The 18028-nt window shown below is 39.3% G+C and overlaps 1 protein-coding gene across 1 annotated transcript; it reads left to right on the top strand.

Annotated features, from left to right (window-relative positions):
* The first annotated feature begins 203 nt into the window (after window positions 1-203).
* On the top strand, window positions 204-18028 carry g2e3 (G2/M-phase specific E3 ubiquitin protein ligase). The gene is made up of 15 exons (XM_046856672.1): window positions 204-405; window positions 578-676; window positions 901-998; window positions 1334-1435; window positions 1574-1698; window positions 2480-2642; window positions 2738-2844; window positions 2944-3060; window positions 3276-3400; window positions 3561-3669; window positions 3805-4103; window positions 4417-4598; window positions 4686-4858; window positions 16702-16913; window positions 17095-18028. Exons 2-15 carry the CDS (start codon window positions 622-624, stop codon window positions 17340-17342), a joined length of 2115 nt encoding a protein of 704 aa, XP_046712628.1. The 5' UTR covers window positions 204-405; window positions 578-621; the 3' UTR covers window positions 17343-18028.

Here is an 18028-nt window from a genome sequence, read left to right as displayed (position 1 = left end):
ACAAACATTTGACTCATTTGTGGAGCACATAACAAAGTTAGCCAGTTAGCTTGTTGAGGGGGGGGGGGTGTATTGAATATATTACTCTTTGACCGGGAAGCGGAAGTTGCGCCTGAAGTCGTTTATAAAATGTTTCTGTTTGAATTTAACCAACCAGGAAAGGTTGTGGGCGGAGTTTTTTTTTGTAAGTAGAGGGATTTTCAAAAAATAAAAATGTAGCAATATTTGGTCTTCCCTCAAGAGAACAGTGTTTGAATTAAAAATTTAAACCAGTTTATACTCGGGTTTTAAGGCTGAATGTGCAGTTTCTTTACGTTTTAATTCTGCGATCGCGTCCTCGAGGTTCAGCAGCTCCACAACCGCTTCTGTGGTTGTTACTGACCAAAACACAGACTTGCTTGTCGGGTATGTAAACCAGTCTGTCTGTATACATTACGTTCCGACGAGTTCAGTAGTTACTCGTTTGTCTTTGTTAGAAAGAAAACGAGCCAAATAATTGTGGAATACTATTGATTACAGAGAAACGTGGAGTTAACGCAATCTTCTCTGTGGCTTGGTTTTGTGTTTGATCCTGCAGGCTCTGTATATATATTATTACTAACTAACGGAAATAATCTAACAATGAGGCCAAAGACGAAAAAACGTGCTGTTAAACAAGACGACTCCATCAACAAAAGTATGTTTTTTGTTTGTTTGTGTTTTACCTTCAGAAGCACTCAGAATTCACATCTGATGAAGTCTTTTCATAAAAATGTCCTGTTTTTCTAGCTAGTGGAAACACCATGCTTAACCTTGTACAATATCAGTAGTATTTAAAATTTGACTGTGAAGCATTGAAGATTTAGAGCTGATGTTCAGAAGTTTTGATGACTAAAGTTTGGATATTTTGTGTTTTTATAGTTTGTAAGCTTTGCGGGCGTTGTGATGATTACCCTGAGAAATACGGAGAGAAGGTCACACTTGATGAACCCAAACTCACTGTGCACTACTTTTGCTTGGTAAGGGGGTGTGTGTCTGTGTGTCTTTGTATCCAGTGTTTGGGCAATGGAGACTCAGTGGTTAAAGGCTCTAGGTTATTGTCAGATGGATAAGGGTTTAAAGCCTCATCACCGCCACACTGCCACTGCTGGGCACTTATCGATTATCTGAAGTTGTTGAATATCCTTGGTGATTCTGGGCTCTGATGCCAGTTTCTTTGAACAATAATGTATATCTGCCTTCAAGTTTTAATTATATGTTCTTTGTGATTTCTAAGCAATACTTTGATATATTGTTTGAATTAAACAAAGGCATCTTCCATATGAGTAAATATAAACCACTAATCATGTTGCAGTTGATGTCCAGTGGAATATTCCAAAGAGGACAGGAACACGAAGGCATACATGGGTTTTTGGTTGATGACATTATAAAGGAGGCCCGTAGATCTGCAAGGCTGGTAAATTAACACAAGTATTTACTTCAGCTGCCATTTTAAGCATGATGTGGCAAATGACTACTTGCCAGTTTGTGATGTGCTTGAATATTAGATGATGCTTGTTTGTAAATTATGCTTGTCTGCAACTGTTCCATGCAGCGGTGCATGGGCTGTAAAAAGATAGGTGCTTCAGTGGGATGCTCCATCAAAAGCTGTAGACAGATGGTCCACCTGCCCTGTGGAATAGAACAGGAGTTTATTTTCCAATTCACTGGCTTGTTTCCGTAAGTAGCTTTATACTGGGGTACTTTTTATATTTCCAGAGAAAGTATATACATTTAATACAATTTATAAGCTCGAGAAATGTTTAGACCAAACCCAGATCAGTCCTGGAAGGCAATTGTCTTTATTAAAGTGCATAGATAATGTTATAATAGTAAATATATATTTTTTAGCATAATCAAAAGGAAAAAGTTACACAAATTACATTTCAGCATCTAAACAATTATTCTCACATAAGTACTCAATAGTACTATAAGTGCCAAACAAATGCAGCCTGCTGATGTATCTAATTTGGCTCCGACATACTTGTAAAGATTGAATTGGTTCCAAGAATTCTACTAGCCAATGTTTTTACCCTGGAGTAATATTAGCTAGAATCTACACAGCCATGTGTTATCTATGTTGTCTATGAGTATGCTGTCTGTATTCTAAATCTTGCTCATCAAAAACGCCTCTTAAATATGTTTATTTTTGGCATTTATCTGAAAGCTGTGAAGCAGAACAGACTGTAATTCATTACAGGAAAAATTAGATCCAAATTATAATTACATATTCACCTCATTATTGCATGAGCTCACACACACCCTTGACTGCAAAACTGTCAAAATATGAATTCTATTTGAAAATGTTTGTTTTGTAATATTAATTATTTAAAATTAATGTTGTACAATTGTGTAGTGAGTTTTATGAAAAATATTGTGTAAATAATGTAAAAGGATTTAAACATTTGTACAGCAAATGCATGTAAGTATTTGTCCATATGGTCATGTTATTTCTCGTCAGATCTTTTTGTAGAAAGCATTGCCCCATTCAGACCTGCTCTTCCATGCCCACCCTGCCTCTGTCCTGCTCTATCTGCTTGGAGTTCATTGAGCCGGTTCTCTCCTACTCTGTGCTTAAGTGCCCTGCTTGTCATGGAAGCTGGTTTCATAGGGATTGTGTTCAGGTAAACCTATCACAATTTTTCACACATTTTATGCTTGTTCTTTCACACATTGGAACGTAAAGTGTTTAGTTCCAAAGATTATTTATTTTCTACAGAATCAGGCACACAGTGCTGCCTTGTATTTCTTCAGATGTACCTTATGCAACAACTCCGATCAGTTCCAGCAAGAAATGCTCAGGATGGGAATACACATACCAGAAAGGTATACAGTTTTTTTAGTCACCATATAAGGTATACATATTTATAAACATTAGACCATGATTGGTCTTTCACTTTCATTAAATTAATTTCTGACTTGTAGAGATGCATCATGGGAGTTGGAGGAGAATGCTTATGGGGAACTGTTGCAAGTTTACCAACATTGTGATGCCGTTAAATGTTCATGTGAAAAAGGTCGCAGTTACAGTGCACAGTCAGGGTAAGCATATGAGCTGAGAAAGGTTAATTGTTGTAGTGTGTGTGTGTGTGTGTGTGTGTGTGTGTGTGTGTGTGTGTGTGTGTGTGTGTGTGTGTGTGTGTGTGTAAAATATATACCTTGGTACTAGGTAAACCAAGCACACATGCGTACATAAATATATTTATATATATTTGTGTGTGTGTGTGTGTGTTTTAAATGTTCTTTTTGTTTAATAGGTTTTTTGAAATTGTTCGTTGTAAGTTTTGTGGTTCCAGTGGAACCCATCGTAAATGCTCTTCTCTCAAGCTTTATGAGACCAACTGGAGTTGTGATGATTGCAAAGCTGCTGTTGAGGGAGCAGGTAAACTGAACCACAAACATCATTTAGCCTCACTGGGTTTAAATAAATAAACATTATATATGTTTAATATTTTATAATATAAATCTAGCATTAGATGGCATGCCTTAGTTCTGTATAAAAAATACATATATATTTTAACTTGTTTAACAATTATCAACAGTTTCCACATTGCCAAACCATGTTAAATCACCATTAGCACAGAGGCAAGAGAAGAAAAGACTGCTTAAAAGATGTCTCTCCAGTTTTCACCCATCGTTCATCCCTAAACGGTAGCAGTCAATTTCTGTTGTATTTGATCTGGCTTACTCATTCAGCGTTGTTTGCTTATTATCTTAATATAGCCTATATTTAGACATAAACTAAATGGACTGCATGCTTTATAGTGATTTGTTGGTTCATATCAGGTTCTGTATGGATGCAAGTCCCTCAGTGATCTTAAAGGATCTGGCCACTCAGAGATCAACACAGCATATCACAGCAGTGATTGTGAAAAAGGATGATGTGGTCGAAGCTGCCCTTCAGGCTGTGCGGCAGAGTGACTTTAATCCCTGTCACATGCTGTCTGTGAGCTTCACTAAAGACAAACAGAGCCAAACGGTGGGCACACAGCGTCGTTTCCTCAGACTCCTCCTGCTGAAATTAAAGAACTCGTGTGTCTTTGAAGGACCTGACCATGCTAAAAACCTGGCTCTCAGCTCACAAGGTATAATAATTTAATGACCACACTGAATATAAATGGCTTTTAATTTATAATACATATTAGTCATTTACTGATGTTGTTATGGCTTTTTAGAAAAGAATGAGTTGCAAAAAGTTAACTGTAATCTGTTGTATGATCTGTTATCATGCTCACTAAAAGAAAAGAAAATGTGCATACAAGTTGCTATAGCTTAATATTACCTGCAAGATGGAAAATTATTATTTCAGTAATATTTATAAGCAAGAGGCTATTAAGAGATATAAGAGATTAACTTGCCATAAAAGTAAGAATTTTATGTTGGCATTCCTGTGTACAGCTTTGAGAGATGATCTGTATTTTGAGGTGGGAAGTCTGCTGGCTCTTTCACTGGTCCATGGAGGCCCTCCTGTGACCTTTTTCTCTCGAGCGCTGTACTACAGTTTATTTCATTACCCCACTGACTATAAGTTCACTCCTGAAGACTTGGGAGATGTCACATTAGTGTACTCGGTTAACAAGGTAAGTCTTACAGTCTAGTGCAATGCACCTTGGAGGCAATACACATTTTTTGTCATGCAAACATAAAACTGAACTAATATGTTTCAGATAGCGCAATCAAGCTCTTTGAAGGAACTGAGGAGAGTGGTGCATCCCATGATGGAATTTTTGCAAGTAGCAGGCTGCTGGCGAGAGATCACTAAAATGTCTGACAAAAACCTGCTGCTGGAGGACATTCTAAACTTTTACTTCCTCTTAAGAATGCAGTTACCTCTTCAAAGGTTGGTTCCTCTAACAGCAAAATGTATAATAGATCTTTTTTTTGTAACCAACAATGTTTGATTGGGGGGAAAAATAGGTGGGTGAGTAAGAATACAAAGAATAATGCGTGTGCACACCCTTTAACTAATATTTAATAACAAATGCCTTTGCTTCCAGTTAGCGCACTCTCATTGATCATTTATTTTATTAAGCTCTTGCTTGCAAAAATGCTCCAGCTCTCTCCACAGCTCACCTGTGACTGACTTTGATTTGTGATTCATGTCTTTATTGAAGGAAGAATTAGAATAGCCTTTATTTGTCACATATACAATACAGCACAGTGAAATTCATTCTTCACATATCCCAGCTTGCTCAGAAGCTGGGGTTAGAGCGCAGGGTCAGCCATGATACAGTGCCCCTGGAGCACAGAGGGTTTGGGGTCTTGCTCAAGGGCCCAAGAGTGGCAGCTTGGCGATACCGGGGCTTGAACCCCCGACCTTCCGATCAGTAATCCAGCTCCTTAACCACTGAGCTACCACTCCCCAGAATTGTGTCAGAATGTAAACTTTATTTTAGCTGTCTAACAGAGGCTTGCAGGTTTTGCGCAAACATAGTAATGGTATTTGCAGCTATTCATAATTCCATGTCTTGACAATAGACCTAGTCCCATCTAAATCAAAGATGCTTCATTGCATGATGCTGTGACCACCACAAATGCTTTACCATGGGTATGGTGTTGTAGTTTGTTGATCATCATATGGTGAAATATTAGCTGAAACTTATTATAAGAAACAGTTAATACAAAACTACTATCTGTGTGTGGGGTAAATTAGCTCAAGTTCGTGGTAAATTTCCAGCTGTTTCTGGCATCTGGTCACTTATGACCATACAATGAGGAAAATAAGTATTTGAACACCCTGCTATTTTGCAAGTTCTCCCACTTAGAAATCATGGAGGGGTCTGAAATTGTCATCGTAGGTGCATGTCCACTGTGAGAGACATAATCTAAAAAAAAAAAAATCCACAAATCACAATGTATGATTTTTTTTAACTATTTATTTGTATGATACAGCTGCAAATAAGTATTTGAACACCTGAGAAAGTCAATGTTAATATTTGGTACAGTAGCCTTTGTTTGCAATTAAAGAGGTCAAACGTTTCCTGTAGTTTTTCACCAGGTTTGCACACACTGCAGGAGGGATTTTGGCCCACTCCTCCACACAGATCTTCTCTAGATCAGTCAGGTTTCTGGCCTGTCACTGAGAAACACGGAGTTTGAGCTCCTCCAAAGATTCTCTATTGGGTTTAGGTCTGAGACTGGCTAGGCCACGCCAGAACCTTGATATGCTTCTTTCAGAGCCACTCCTTGGTTATCCTGGCTGTGTGCTTTGGGTCATTGTCATGTTGGAAGACCCAGCCTCGACCCATCTTCAATGCTCTAACTGAGGGAAGGAGGTTGTTCCCAAAATCTCGCAATACATGGCCCCGGTCATCCTCTCCTTAATACAGTGCAGTCGCCCTGTCCCATGTGCAGAAAAACACCCCCAAAGCATGATGCTTCCACCCCCATGCTTCACAGTCGCGATGGTGTTCTTGGGATGGTACTCATCATTCTTCTTCCTTCAAACACGTTTAGTGGAATTATGACCCAAAAGTTCTATTTTGGTCTCATCTGACCACATGACTTTCTCCCATGACTCCTCTGGATCATCCAAATGGTCATTGGCAAACTTAAGACGTGCCTGGACATGTGCTGGTTTAAGCAGGGGAACCTTCCGTGCCATGCATGATTTCAAACCATGACGTCTTAGTGTATTACCAACAGTAACCTTAGAAACGGTGGTCCCAGCTCTTTTCAGGTCATTGACCAGCTCCTCCCGTGTAGTTCTGGGCTGATTTCTCACCTTCCTTAGGATCATTAAGACCTCACGAGGTGAGATCTTGCATGGAGCCCCAGTCCGAGGGAGATTGACAGTCATGTTTAGCTTCTTCCATTTTCTAATGATTGCTCTAACAGTGGACCTTTTTTCACCAAGCTGCTTGGCAATTTCCCCGTAGCCCTTTCCAGCCTTGTGGAGGTGTACAATTTTGTCTCTAGTGTCTTCTGACAGCTCTTTGGTCTTGGCCATGTTAGTAATTGGATTCTTACTGATTGTATGGGGTGGACAGGTGTCTTTATGCAGCTAACGACCTCAAACAGGTGCATCTAACTTAGGATAATAAATATAGTGGAGGTGGACATTTTAAAGGTAGACTAACAGGTCTTTGAGGGTCAGAATTCTAGCTGATGGACAGGTGTTCAAATACTTATTTGCAGCTGTATCATACAAATAAATAGTTTAAAAATCATATGTTGTGATTTCTGGATTGTTTTTTTTAGATTATATCTCTCTCAGTGGACATGCACCTACGATGACAATTTCAGACCCCTCCATGATTTCTAAGTGGTAGAACTTGCAAAATAGCAGGGTGTTCAAATACTTATTTTCCTCACTGTAATTCTTCTTAATGTTGTTCTCATTTTTTTTCCTTCTCCCTAAACGAACTCCTGATTCCCATAACAACCATAACAATGGATTTTCATGACTATGAAAATTGTAGATTCACACTGAAGGCATCAAAACTATGAATTAACACATGTGGAATTATATACATAACAAAAAAGTGTGAAACAACTGAAAAATGTCATATTCTAGGTTCTTCAAAGTAGCCACCTTTTGCTTTGATTACTGCTTTGCACACTCTTGGCATTCTCTTGATGAGCTTCAAGAGGTAGTCACCTGAAATGGTCTTCCAACAGTCTTGAAGGAGTTCCCCGAGAGAGGCTTGGCACTTGTTGGCCCTTTTGCCTTCACTCTGCGGTCCAGCTCACCCCTAAACCATCTTGATTGGGTTCAGGTCCGGTGACTGTGGAGGCCAGGTCATCTGGCGCAGCACCCCATTGCTCTCCTTCTTGTTTAAATAGCCCTTGATGCCTTCAGTGTGACTACAATTTTCATAGTCATGAAAATAAAGAAAACGCTTTGAATGAGAAGGTGTGTCCAAACTTTTGGTCTGTACTGTGTGTGTGTGTGTGTGTATATATATATATATATATATACACACACACACACATACTCACCGGCCACTTTATTAGGTACACCTGTCTAGCTGCTCGTTAACGCAAATTTCTAATCAGCCAATCACATGGCAGCAACTCAGTGCATATAGGCATGTAGACATGGTCAAGACGATCTGCTGCAGTTCAAACCGAGCGTCAGAATGGGGAAGAAAGATGATTTAAGTGACTTTGAATGTGGCATGGTTGTTGGTGCCAGGTGGGCTGGTCTGAGTATTTCAGAAACTGCTGAACTACTGGGATTTTCACGCACAACCATCTCTAGGGTTTACAGAGAATGGTCAGAAAAAGAGAAAATATCCGGTGAGCGGCAGTTCTGTGGGCGCAAATGCCTTGTTGATGCCAGAGGTCAGAGGAGAATGGCCAGACTGGTTCGAGCTGATAGAAAGGCAACAGTAACTCAAATAACCACTTGTTACAACCGAGGTATGCAGAAGAGCATCTCTGAATGCACAACACGTCGAACCTTGAGGCGGATGGGCTACAGCAGCAGAAGACCACACCAGGTGCCACTCCTGACCGCTAAGAACAGGAAACTGAGACTACAATTCGCACAGGCTCACCAAAATTGGACAATAGAAGATTGAACATGACAATGAGTTCACTGTACTCAAAGGGCCTCCACAGTCACCAGATCTCAATCCAATAGAGCACCTTTGGGATGTGGTGGAACGGGAGATTCGCATCATGGATGTGCAGCCGACAAATCTGCAGCAACTGCGTGATGCTATCATGTCAATATGGACCAAAATCTCTGAGGAATGTTTCCAGTACCTTGTTGGATCTATGCCACGAAGGATTAATGCAGTTCTGAAGGCAAAGGGGGTCCAACCCAGTACTAGTAAGGTGTACCTAATAAAGTGGCTGGTGTGTGTGTGTGTGTGTGTGTATGTATGTATGTATGTATATGTGTGTATATATGTATATATATATATATATATATACACACACAGTGGAACCCACTTATCTCGACCCCGGTTAACTCGCCAACCCTATAAAGTCGAAGTTTTTGAAGTGGAACCGCCAAATTCTCGCTTTGTCTTAGCATTTTTAATCGGTTATGTTGATTTTTTTTTTTTTTTTAATGTCGCCGAACCCTAATATCTCGAGCACAAGGGGAAAATTTGCCACTTAACGTCGGTTATGTCAGGAATCCCCCTGCCACGCCCCCTTCGGCGGCGGCATTCCCCGAAGCACCCTGCTTCTTCTCTCGCACGGAGCTCGTCGCAGTCATGCTGATCACACACACACGTGACTTTTATTCACTCATTCATCCCTTCTCCTATTTAAGCCCCTCACCTCCACACACTCGCAGTCCGTTATTGTTTGTGCATGATCGTATGTGTTGGTTCATGGCGGTCTGTGTAATCCCGTATACGTATCCCGCTACGTACCCTTCTTCTCGGACTCCGCATTGTCTCAACAGCACCCCGGATTACCCTGATCCTGCTGTTTTCCATGTTCACGCTGTCTGCACCATGTTTATCCTTTGTAATATATTGCCGCCATATTGGTTTTCGTTTATCTCGATCATCGGTTATCTCGTCCCTTTTTGGCGTCCCCTAGGACATCGACATAACCGGGTTCCACTGTGTATGTGTGTGTGTGTATGTGTATATTATATACAGTATAATTTTATATATATATATATATATGTATATGTATATGTATGTATGTATGTGTGTGCCAAGAAAATATCCCCCACACCATTACACCACCACCAGCCTGAACCGTTAATACAAGGCAGGATGGATCCATGCTTTCATGTTGTTGATGTCAAATTCTCACCCTACCATCCGAATGTCGCAGCAAAAATCGAGACTCATCAGACCAGGCAACGTTTTTCCAATCTTCTATTGTCTAATTTTGGTGAGCCTGTGCAAATTGTAGTCTCAGTTTCCTGTTCTTAGCTGTCAGGAGTGGCACCTGGTGTGGTCTTCTGCTGCTGTAGCCCATCCGCCTCAAGGTTCGACATGCTGTGCGTTCAGAGATTCTCTTCTGCATACCTCGGTTGTAACGAGTGGTTATTTGAGTTACTGTTGCCTTTCTATCAGCTCGAACCAGTCTGGCCATTCTCCTCTGACCTCTGGCATCAACAAGGCATTTGCGCCCACAGAACTGCCGCTCACTGGATATTTTCTCTTTTTCTGACCATTCTCTGTAAACCCTAGAGATGGTTGTGTGTGAAAATCCCAGTAGTTCAGCAGTTTCTGAAATACTCAGACCAGCCCACCTGGCACCAACAACCATGCCACATTCAAAGTCACTTAAATCATCTTTCTTCCCCATTCTGACGCTCGGTTTGAACTGCAGCAGATCGTCTTGACCATGTCTACATGCCTAAATGCATTGAGTTGCTGCCATGTGATTGGCTGATTAGGAATTTGCGTTAACAAGCAGTTGGACAGGTGTACCTAATAAAGTGGCCGGGGGTGTGTGTGTGTGTGTGTATGTATGTATATATTAGGGATGCACCGAAATGAAAATTCTTGGCCGAAACCGAAAAAGAGGAAAGCAAGGCCGAAAACCGAAACACCGAAAGAAATTATGCCAATTATTATTACCATTGCATTTATGTCTATGACTGTGTACTAACCTTACTAAAATCAAGGCATTTCAATTGCATAAATTAATATTAAAGTTTCAAAGAATAAATCAATTACAAATTATGAAAATATTTATTTATAGCACATTGCAACAATGCACAGGATAAAATAAATAAAAATTCTAACTTAAATGCACTCATGTGTACATTAAATAATAATGTACAGGCCCTCTGGCCTGCTGAAAGGTTGTAAAATTAAATATGTTCTTTCATAAAAACAAAGTGCATTCGGAACAAGTGCAACTGCTTAAAGATACAACAGTACAACAACATCACTGGGAAACTTCCTGCCTCTTCAACAACGTCCACCACAGACGGAGTGCGCATGCTCGGAGGGGTTTTGCTTTTCTGTGCCGCGTTCCTCTCATATTCAGCATAGCGATCGGATGTTTGGATTTCAGGTGATAAATTAAACCCGACGTGGAGAAAGTCTTTGCAGACGAAATTTCGGCATTACATGTTTTGCAAATCGCTATCCGTGGGTCTTTCTCAGATATACTGAAATACGTCCACACCGCAGACATGTTGTTTCAGACAAGCACGTGCAGGCCGCGGTTTCTGTTTGTGTCATCACAACAAACTGTTTTGGCGAAAATTTTCGGTGCATCCCTAAAATAAATAAATGTATTATATATATATATATATTAGGGCTTTGCAATATGGACAAAATAATCATATTGCGATTTTCTGAATGAATATTGCGATTTTCTTCGCGATTTTGACAATTGTTTTTGCTTTTTCAAACTTTTTTAAACATGCTTTTTCTAAATGTATTCAGTGCACAAGAAGTGCATAACAAAACATTTCACAATAAAATAACATAGTATTAATAGTTTAATAAACAAAACTGTAGTAAAATTGTCTTTAAAACAGACAACATAAAATAAATTAAGATTAACTAAACTAAATTCCATTCATAATAAATACACTTCAGAACTGTTTTTCAGTGCACACATTTCACAATGAAATAACTGTACAGTAGTACTTAACTGCTTGATAAACAAAACTGTAATAAATTGTCTTAAAAACAGACATGAAATAAATTAAGATGAACTAACCTCAACTCCAGTCATAACAATAAATAAAAACTAACAGAAATCAAAACCAAAAAACAGATTGCTCTCTTAAAGGTTTTTTGCAAGAAAAAACAGCATGTCCACCATATCTGTGGTCGTGGCGTAGTATTTCACCTGCTTGAGCTCGTATTCAACTACATACTTCACGGTGGGCATGAGGTGCTTTTCGGCATACTCATCTTTTGTTTTACACCAGACCCACTTAGAGTGTTTGTTGCCAAAAAGCTCAATCTTAGTCTCATCTGACCAAAGCACACGATCCCAGTTGAAGTCCCAGTACCGCTTAGCAAACTCCAGACGTTTACGTTTGTGAGTGTTAGTGAGAAAAGGCCTTTTCCTTGCATGCCTCCCAAACAGCTTGTTGGCATGTAGAGAGCGTCTGATGGTTGTTTTGGAGACTCTGTGACCCCAAGATGCCACTCTTTGATGCAATTCTGTGACGGTGAGCTTGGGAAATTTTTTACTTCTCTTACCATCCTCCTCACTGTGCGTTGTGGCAAGATAAACTTGGGACCTCTTCCAGCCTTGTTTGTCACTGTTCCAGTTGTTTTAAACTTCTTAATGATTCCTCTGAATCCGGCAAGTTAAGGCGAGTGGCTATTTTCTTGTAGCCATTGCCTGACTTATGAAGGTCGACACACATCTGCCTTACTTGAATGGTGTGTTCTCTTGTCTTTGCCATGTTGACAAATGGGTAAGAGAATTAGGCCTCTGTGTCACGTCATATTTATACCCCAGGGAAACAGGAAATCATGAATTACTAATTAAAAGTCCCTAGATACCCTGACCAACCTTAGCAACTACAGAAAAATAATATAAAAAATAAAAAAAACAATAAAATTTTTTAGAGGAATTGTTAGGGGTGGCAATAATTGTGGGACACATGATTTCAAGTTTTTTTTTTCTTTTCTAAATGTATGATTTTTTTTTTTTACCACCAAAGTTATGTACTTAAATAAAAGGTTGGATTTTTCTCTTTTTTTGCATTTGGGTTCTATGTTGTTTTAAAAAAAAGGAGAATTTTTAGAAGTCCACGACCACAACTTAAACAGGGGTGCCAATAATTGTGGAGGGCACTGTATGTATGTGTGTGTATGTATATATGTGTATATGTAATATATATATATATATATATATATATACAGGGAGTGCAGAATTATTAGGCAAATGAGTATTTTGACCACATCATCCTCGTTATGCATGTTGTCTTACTCCAAGCTGTATAGGCTGGAAAGCCTACTACCAATTAAGCATATTAGGTGATGTGCATCTCTGTAATGAGAAGGGGTGTGGTCTAATGACATCAACACCCTATATCAGGTGTGCATAATTATTAGGCAACTTCCTTTCCTTTGGCAAAATGGGTCAAAAGAAGGACTTGACAGGCTCAGAAAAGTCAAAAATAGTGAGATATATTGCAGAGGATGCAGCAGTCTTAAAATAGCCAAGCTTCTGAGCGTGATCATCGAACAATCAAGCGTTTCATTCAAAATAGTCGACAGGGTCGCAAGAAGCGTGTGGAAAAACCAAGGCGCAAAATAACTGCCCGTGAACTGAGAAAAGTCAAGCGTGCAGCTGCCAAGATGCCACTTGCCACCAGTTTGGCCATATTTCAGAGCTGCAACATCACTGGGTGCCCAAAAGCACAAGGTGTGCAATACTCAGAGACATGGCCAAGGTAAGAAAGGCAGAAAGTCGACCACCACTGAACAAGACACACAAGCTGAAACGTCAAGACTGGGCCAAGAAATATCTCAAGACTGATTTTCTAAGGTTTTATGGACTGATGAAATGAGAGTGAGTCTTGATGGGCCAGATGGATGGGCCCGTGGCTGGATTGGTAAAGGGCAGAGAGCTCCAGTCCGACTCAGGCGCCAGCAAGGTGGAGGTGGAGTACTGGTTTGGGCTGGTATCATCAAAGATGAGCTTGTGGGGCCTTTTCGGGTTGAGGATGGAGTCAAGCTGAACTCCCAGTCCTACTGCCAGTTTCTGGAAGACACCTTCTTCAAGCAGTGGTACAGGAAGAAGTCTGCATCCTTCAAGAAAAACATGATTTTCATGCAGGACAATGCTCCATCACACACGCCCAAGTACTCCACAGCGTGGCTGGCAAGAAAGGGTATAAAGAAGAAAATCTAATGATATGGCCTCCTTGTTCACCTGATCTGAACCCCATTGAGAACCTGTGGTCCATCATCAAATGTGCGATTTACAAGGAGGAAAACAGTACACCTCTCTGAACAGTGTCTGGGAGGCTGTGGTTGCTGCTGCACGCAATGTTGATGGTGAACAGATCAAAACACTGACAGAATCCATGGATGGCAGGCTTTTGAGTGTCCTTGCAAAGAAAGGTGGCTATATTGGTCACTGATTTGTTTTGTTTGGTTTTGAATGTCAGACATGTATATTTGTGAATGTTGAGATGTTATATTGGTTTCACTGGTAAAATAAATAATTGAAATGGGTATGAATTTGTTTTTGTTAAGTTGCCTAATAATTATGCACAGTAATAGTCACCTGCACACACAGATATCCCCTAAAATAGCTAAAACTAAAACTACTTCCAAAAATATTCAGCTTTGATATTAATGAGTTTTTTGTGTTCATTGAGAACATGGTTGTTGTTCAAATTAAATCCTCAAATAAAATTAATCCTCAAAATACAACTTGCCTAATAATTCTGCACTCCTGTGTATATATATATATATATATATATATAAAATATGCCGATTCACTGTCGTGATAATAGTAATTTTGGTTGGTGTTTTGTAGGTTTCATGAGGGCCTTAAAGCCTTAGGTGTGTTTGATCGAGTCCAGGCATGTCCAGAGGCCTTCTGCACAATTTTCTGTGGCCCAGAAGAAAGGATGACTGCTGACACCATGTTTTTACTGTTCACTGCTTGTTTTTCTGAGGAAGAAAAACAGAAAGGAAAAGAAAACATGACACTGTCTTTCTGGAAGCAATACATACATGAGTGTGAAGGTTTGTTTTTTTTGTTGTTGTTTTGCCTTTATTAATTAGTGCATAAATAGGCTTAACACCAGCAAATTAATTTCTTATTAAAAGTCCCTAGATACCCTGACCAACCTTAGCAACTACAGAAAAATATATTAAAAAAAAAAAAAACAATAAAATTTTTCAGAGGAATTGTTAGGGGTGCCAATAATTGTGGGACACATGATTTCAAGTTTTTTTTTTTTCTAAATGTATGATTTTTTTTACCACCAAAGTTATGTACTTAAATGAAAGGTTGGATTTTTCTCTTTTTTTGCATTTGGGTTCTATGTTGTTTTAAAAAAAAGGAGAATTTTTAGAAGTCCACGACCACATCTTAAACAGGGGTGCCAATAATTGTGGAGGGCACTGTATGTATGTGTGTGTATGTATATATATATATATATATATATATATATATATATATATATACAGGAGTGCAGAATTATTAGGCAAATGAGTATTTTGACCACATCATCCTCGTTATGCATGTTGTCTTACTCCAAGCTGTATAGGCTGGAAAGCCTACTACCAATTAAGCATATTAGGTGATGTGCATCTCTGTAATGAGAAGGGTGTGGTCTAATGACATCAACACCCTATATCAGGTGTGCATAATTATTAGGCAACTTCCTTTCCTTTGGCAAAATGGGTCAAAAGAAGGACTTGACAGGCTCAGAAAAGTCAAAAATAGTGAGATATATTGCAGAGGGATGCAGCAGTCTTAAAATAGCCAAGCTTCTGAAGCGTGATCATCGAACAATCAAGCGTTTCATTCAAAATAGTCGACAGGGTCGCAAGAAGCGTGTGGAAAAACCAAGGCGCAAAATAACTGCCCGTGAACTGAGAAAAGTCAAGCGTGCAGCTGCCAAGATGCCACTTGCCACCAGTTTGGCCATATTTCAGAGCTGCAACATCACTGAGTGCCCAAAAGCACAAGGTGTGCAATACTCAGAGACATGGCCAAGGTAAGAAAGGCAGAAAGTCGACCACCACTGAACAAGACACACAAGCTGAAACGTCAAGACTGGGCCAAGAAATATCTCAAGACTGATTTTCTAAGGTTTTATGGACTGATGAAATGAGAGTGAGTCTTGATGGGCCAGATGGATGGGCCCGTGGCTGGATTGGTAAAGGGCAGAGAGCTCCAGTCCGACTCAGACGCCAGCAAGGTGGAGGTGGAGTACTGGTTTGGGCTGGTATCATCAAAGATGAGCTTGTGGGGCCTTTTCGGGTTGAGGATGGAGTCAAGCTGAACTCCCAGTCCTACTGCCAGTTTCTGGAAGACACCTTCTTCAAGCAGTGGTACAGGAAGAAGTCTGCATCCTTCAAGAAAAACATGATTTTCATGCAGGACAATGCTCCATCACACACGTCCAAGTACTCCACAGCGTGGCTGGCAAGAAAGGGTATAAAGAAGAAAATCTAATGATATGGCCTCCTTGTTCACCTGATCTGAACCCCATTGAGAACCTGTGGTCCATCATCAAATGTGCGATTTACAAGGAGGGAAAACAGTACACCTCTCTGAACAGTGTCTGGGAGGCTGTGGTTGCTGCTGCACGCAATGTTGATGGTGAACAGATCAAAACACTGACAGAATCCATGGATGGCAGGCTTTTGAGTGTCCTTGCAAAGAAAGGTGGCTATATTGGTCACTGATTTGTTTTGTTTGGTTTTGAATGTCAGACATGTATATTTGTGAATGTTGAGATGTTATATTGGTTTCACTGGTAAAAATAAATAATTGAAATGGGTATGAATTTGTTTTTTGTTAAGTTGCCTAATAATTATGCACAGTAATAGTCACCTGCACACACAGATATCCCCCTAAAATAGCTAAAACTAAAAACTACTTCCAAAAATATTCAGCTTTGATATTAATGAGTTTTTTGTGTTCATTGAGAACATGGTTGTTGTTCAAATTAAATCCTCAAATAAAATTAATCCTCAAAATACAACTTGCCTAATAATTCTGCACTCCTGTGTATATATATATATATATATATATATAAAATATGCCGATTCACTGTCGTGATAATAGTAATTTTTGGTTGGTGTTTTGTAGGTTTCGCGAGGGCCTTAAAGCCTTAGGTGTGTTTGATCGAGTCCAGGCATGTCCAGAGGCCTTCTGCACAATTTTCTGTGGCCCAGAAGAAAGGATGACTGCTGACACCATGTTTTTACTGTTCACTGCTTGTTTTTCTGAGGAAGAAAAACAGAAAGGAAAAGAAAACATGACACTGTCTTTCTGGAAGCAATACATACATGAGTGTGAAGGTTTGTTTTTTTTGTTGTTGTTTTTGCCTTTATTAATTAGTGCATAAATAGGCTTAACACCAGCAAATTAATTTCTTATTATCAAAGACTTTAATTATTATGAAAAATTCAACATTACAATAAATTCTTTAGTTTTTCAATTATAGCAAATCACATTGGCCACTATCCCTGTTTATTCCAGATGGAAGATGTGCTGCATCACTAGAGGATATTCTCATATTTGCCACTGGTTTTGATGTGGTCCCTGCAATGGGCTTTGACCCTCCTCCCTCGATATCTTTCTTTGTGCCGCTGGAACCCTCCTTTGCCTTTCCTCAAAGTCATACTGAAAGAAACCAGCTCATTCTGCCTCTGCTTTCATCCTATGAACTCTTTAAGAAGCACTTGGAATATGCTGTGTGTCAGATCTCTGTGATGCAGGACATGTGAAATTCCCTCTAAATGTGTAGAGGCTCCAGAAATCCAGTGAAGGAAAAAAATGACATGCTACAGCATAAGGACATCCTTCACAACTGTGTGCTTCTTACTTTGTTGTGGCAGTTTCAAGAAGAACCACATATGAGTGGGGGGCATAAATTGTCTTATAATTTATCCTTCTGTGTATATATATATTCCTAGAAAGTTCTGTTGATGTTTGATATTATTCACCTCAAATAATTTTCATATCCCTAATGTCATTAATTACACAGGTAGCATTATTGCTCATTCATTGCTGATAATTGGAAAGAACTTTAAAACAACATTTTCATTTTGTAAATCATCTCTTTAATTTTTAGCTATACTTTCTGTTGAATGGTCACTGCATTATCCGTGTAAAGCTGCTTTGAGACAATTTTCATTGTTAAAAGCGCTATAAAAATAAAACTTTTAATTAGACAATTTCTTCAGTAATTTTTCTCTAAGCAGTACCTGAGTTCAGCTTGTTAGTCTTTAATGCTTTTGAAACTGACCATTAAGACCTTAAGGCTTTCTTAAAATGATTTATTAATTAAAATGTAAAATGTAAATACATTATGTTTGAAGCTTAAAGATGTTATTTCTTAGTCCTTTGTTTTCAATATACTGTATATATGGAAGATATAGAAAATTAAAGAGTGAAGAGTGAACCTTCTTAA

This window comes from Silurus meridionalis, chromosome 8 (genome assembly GCF_014805685.1).
Source record: "Silurus meridionalis isolate SWU-2019-XX chromosome 8, ASM1480568v1, whole genome shotgun sequence".
Classification (NCBI taxonomy): Eukaryota; Metazoa; Chordata; class Actinopteri; order Siluriformes; family Siluridae; genus Silurus; species Silurus meridionalis.
Note: the sequence above shows the minus strand (reverse complement) of the source record. Positions and strands in the feature narration are given on the sequence as shown.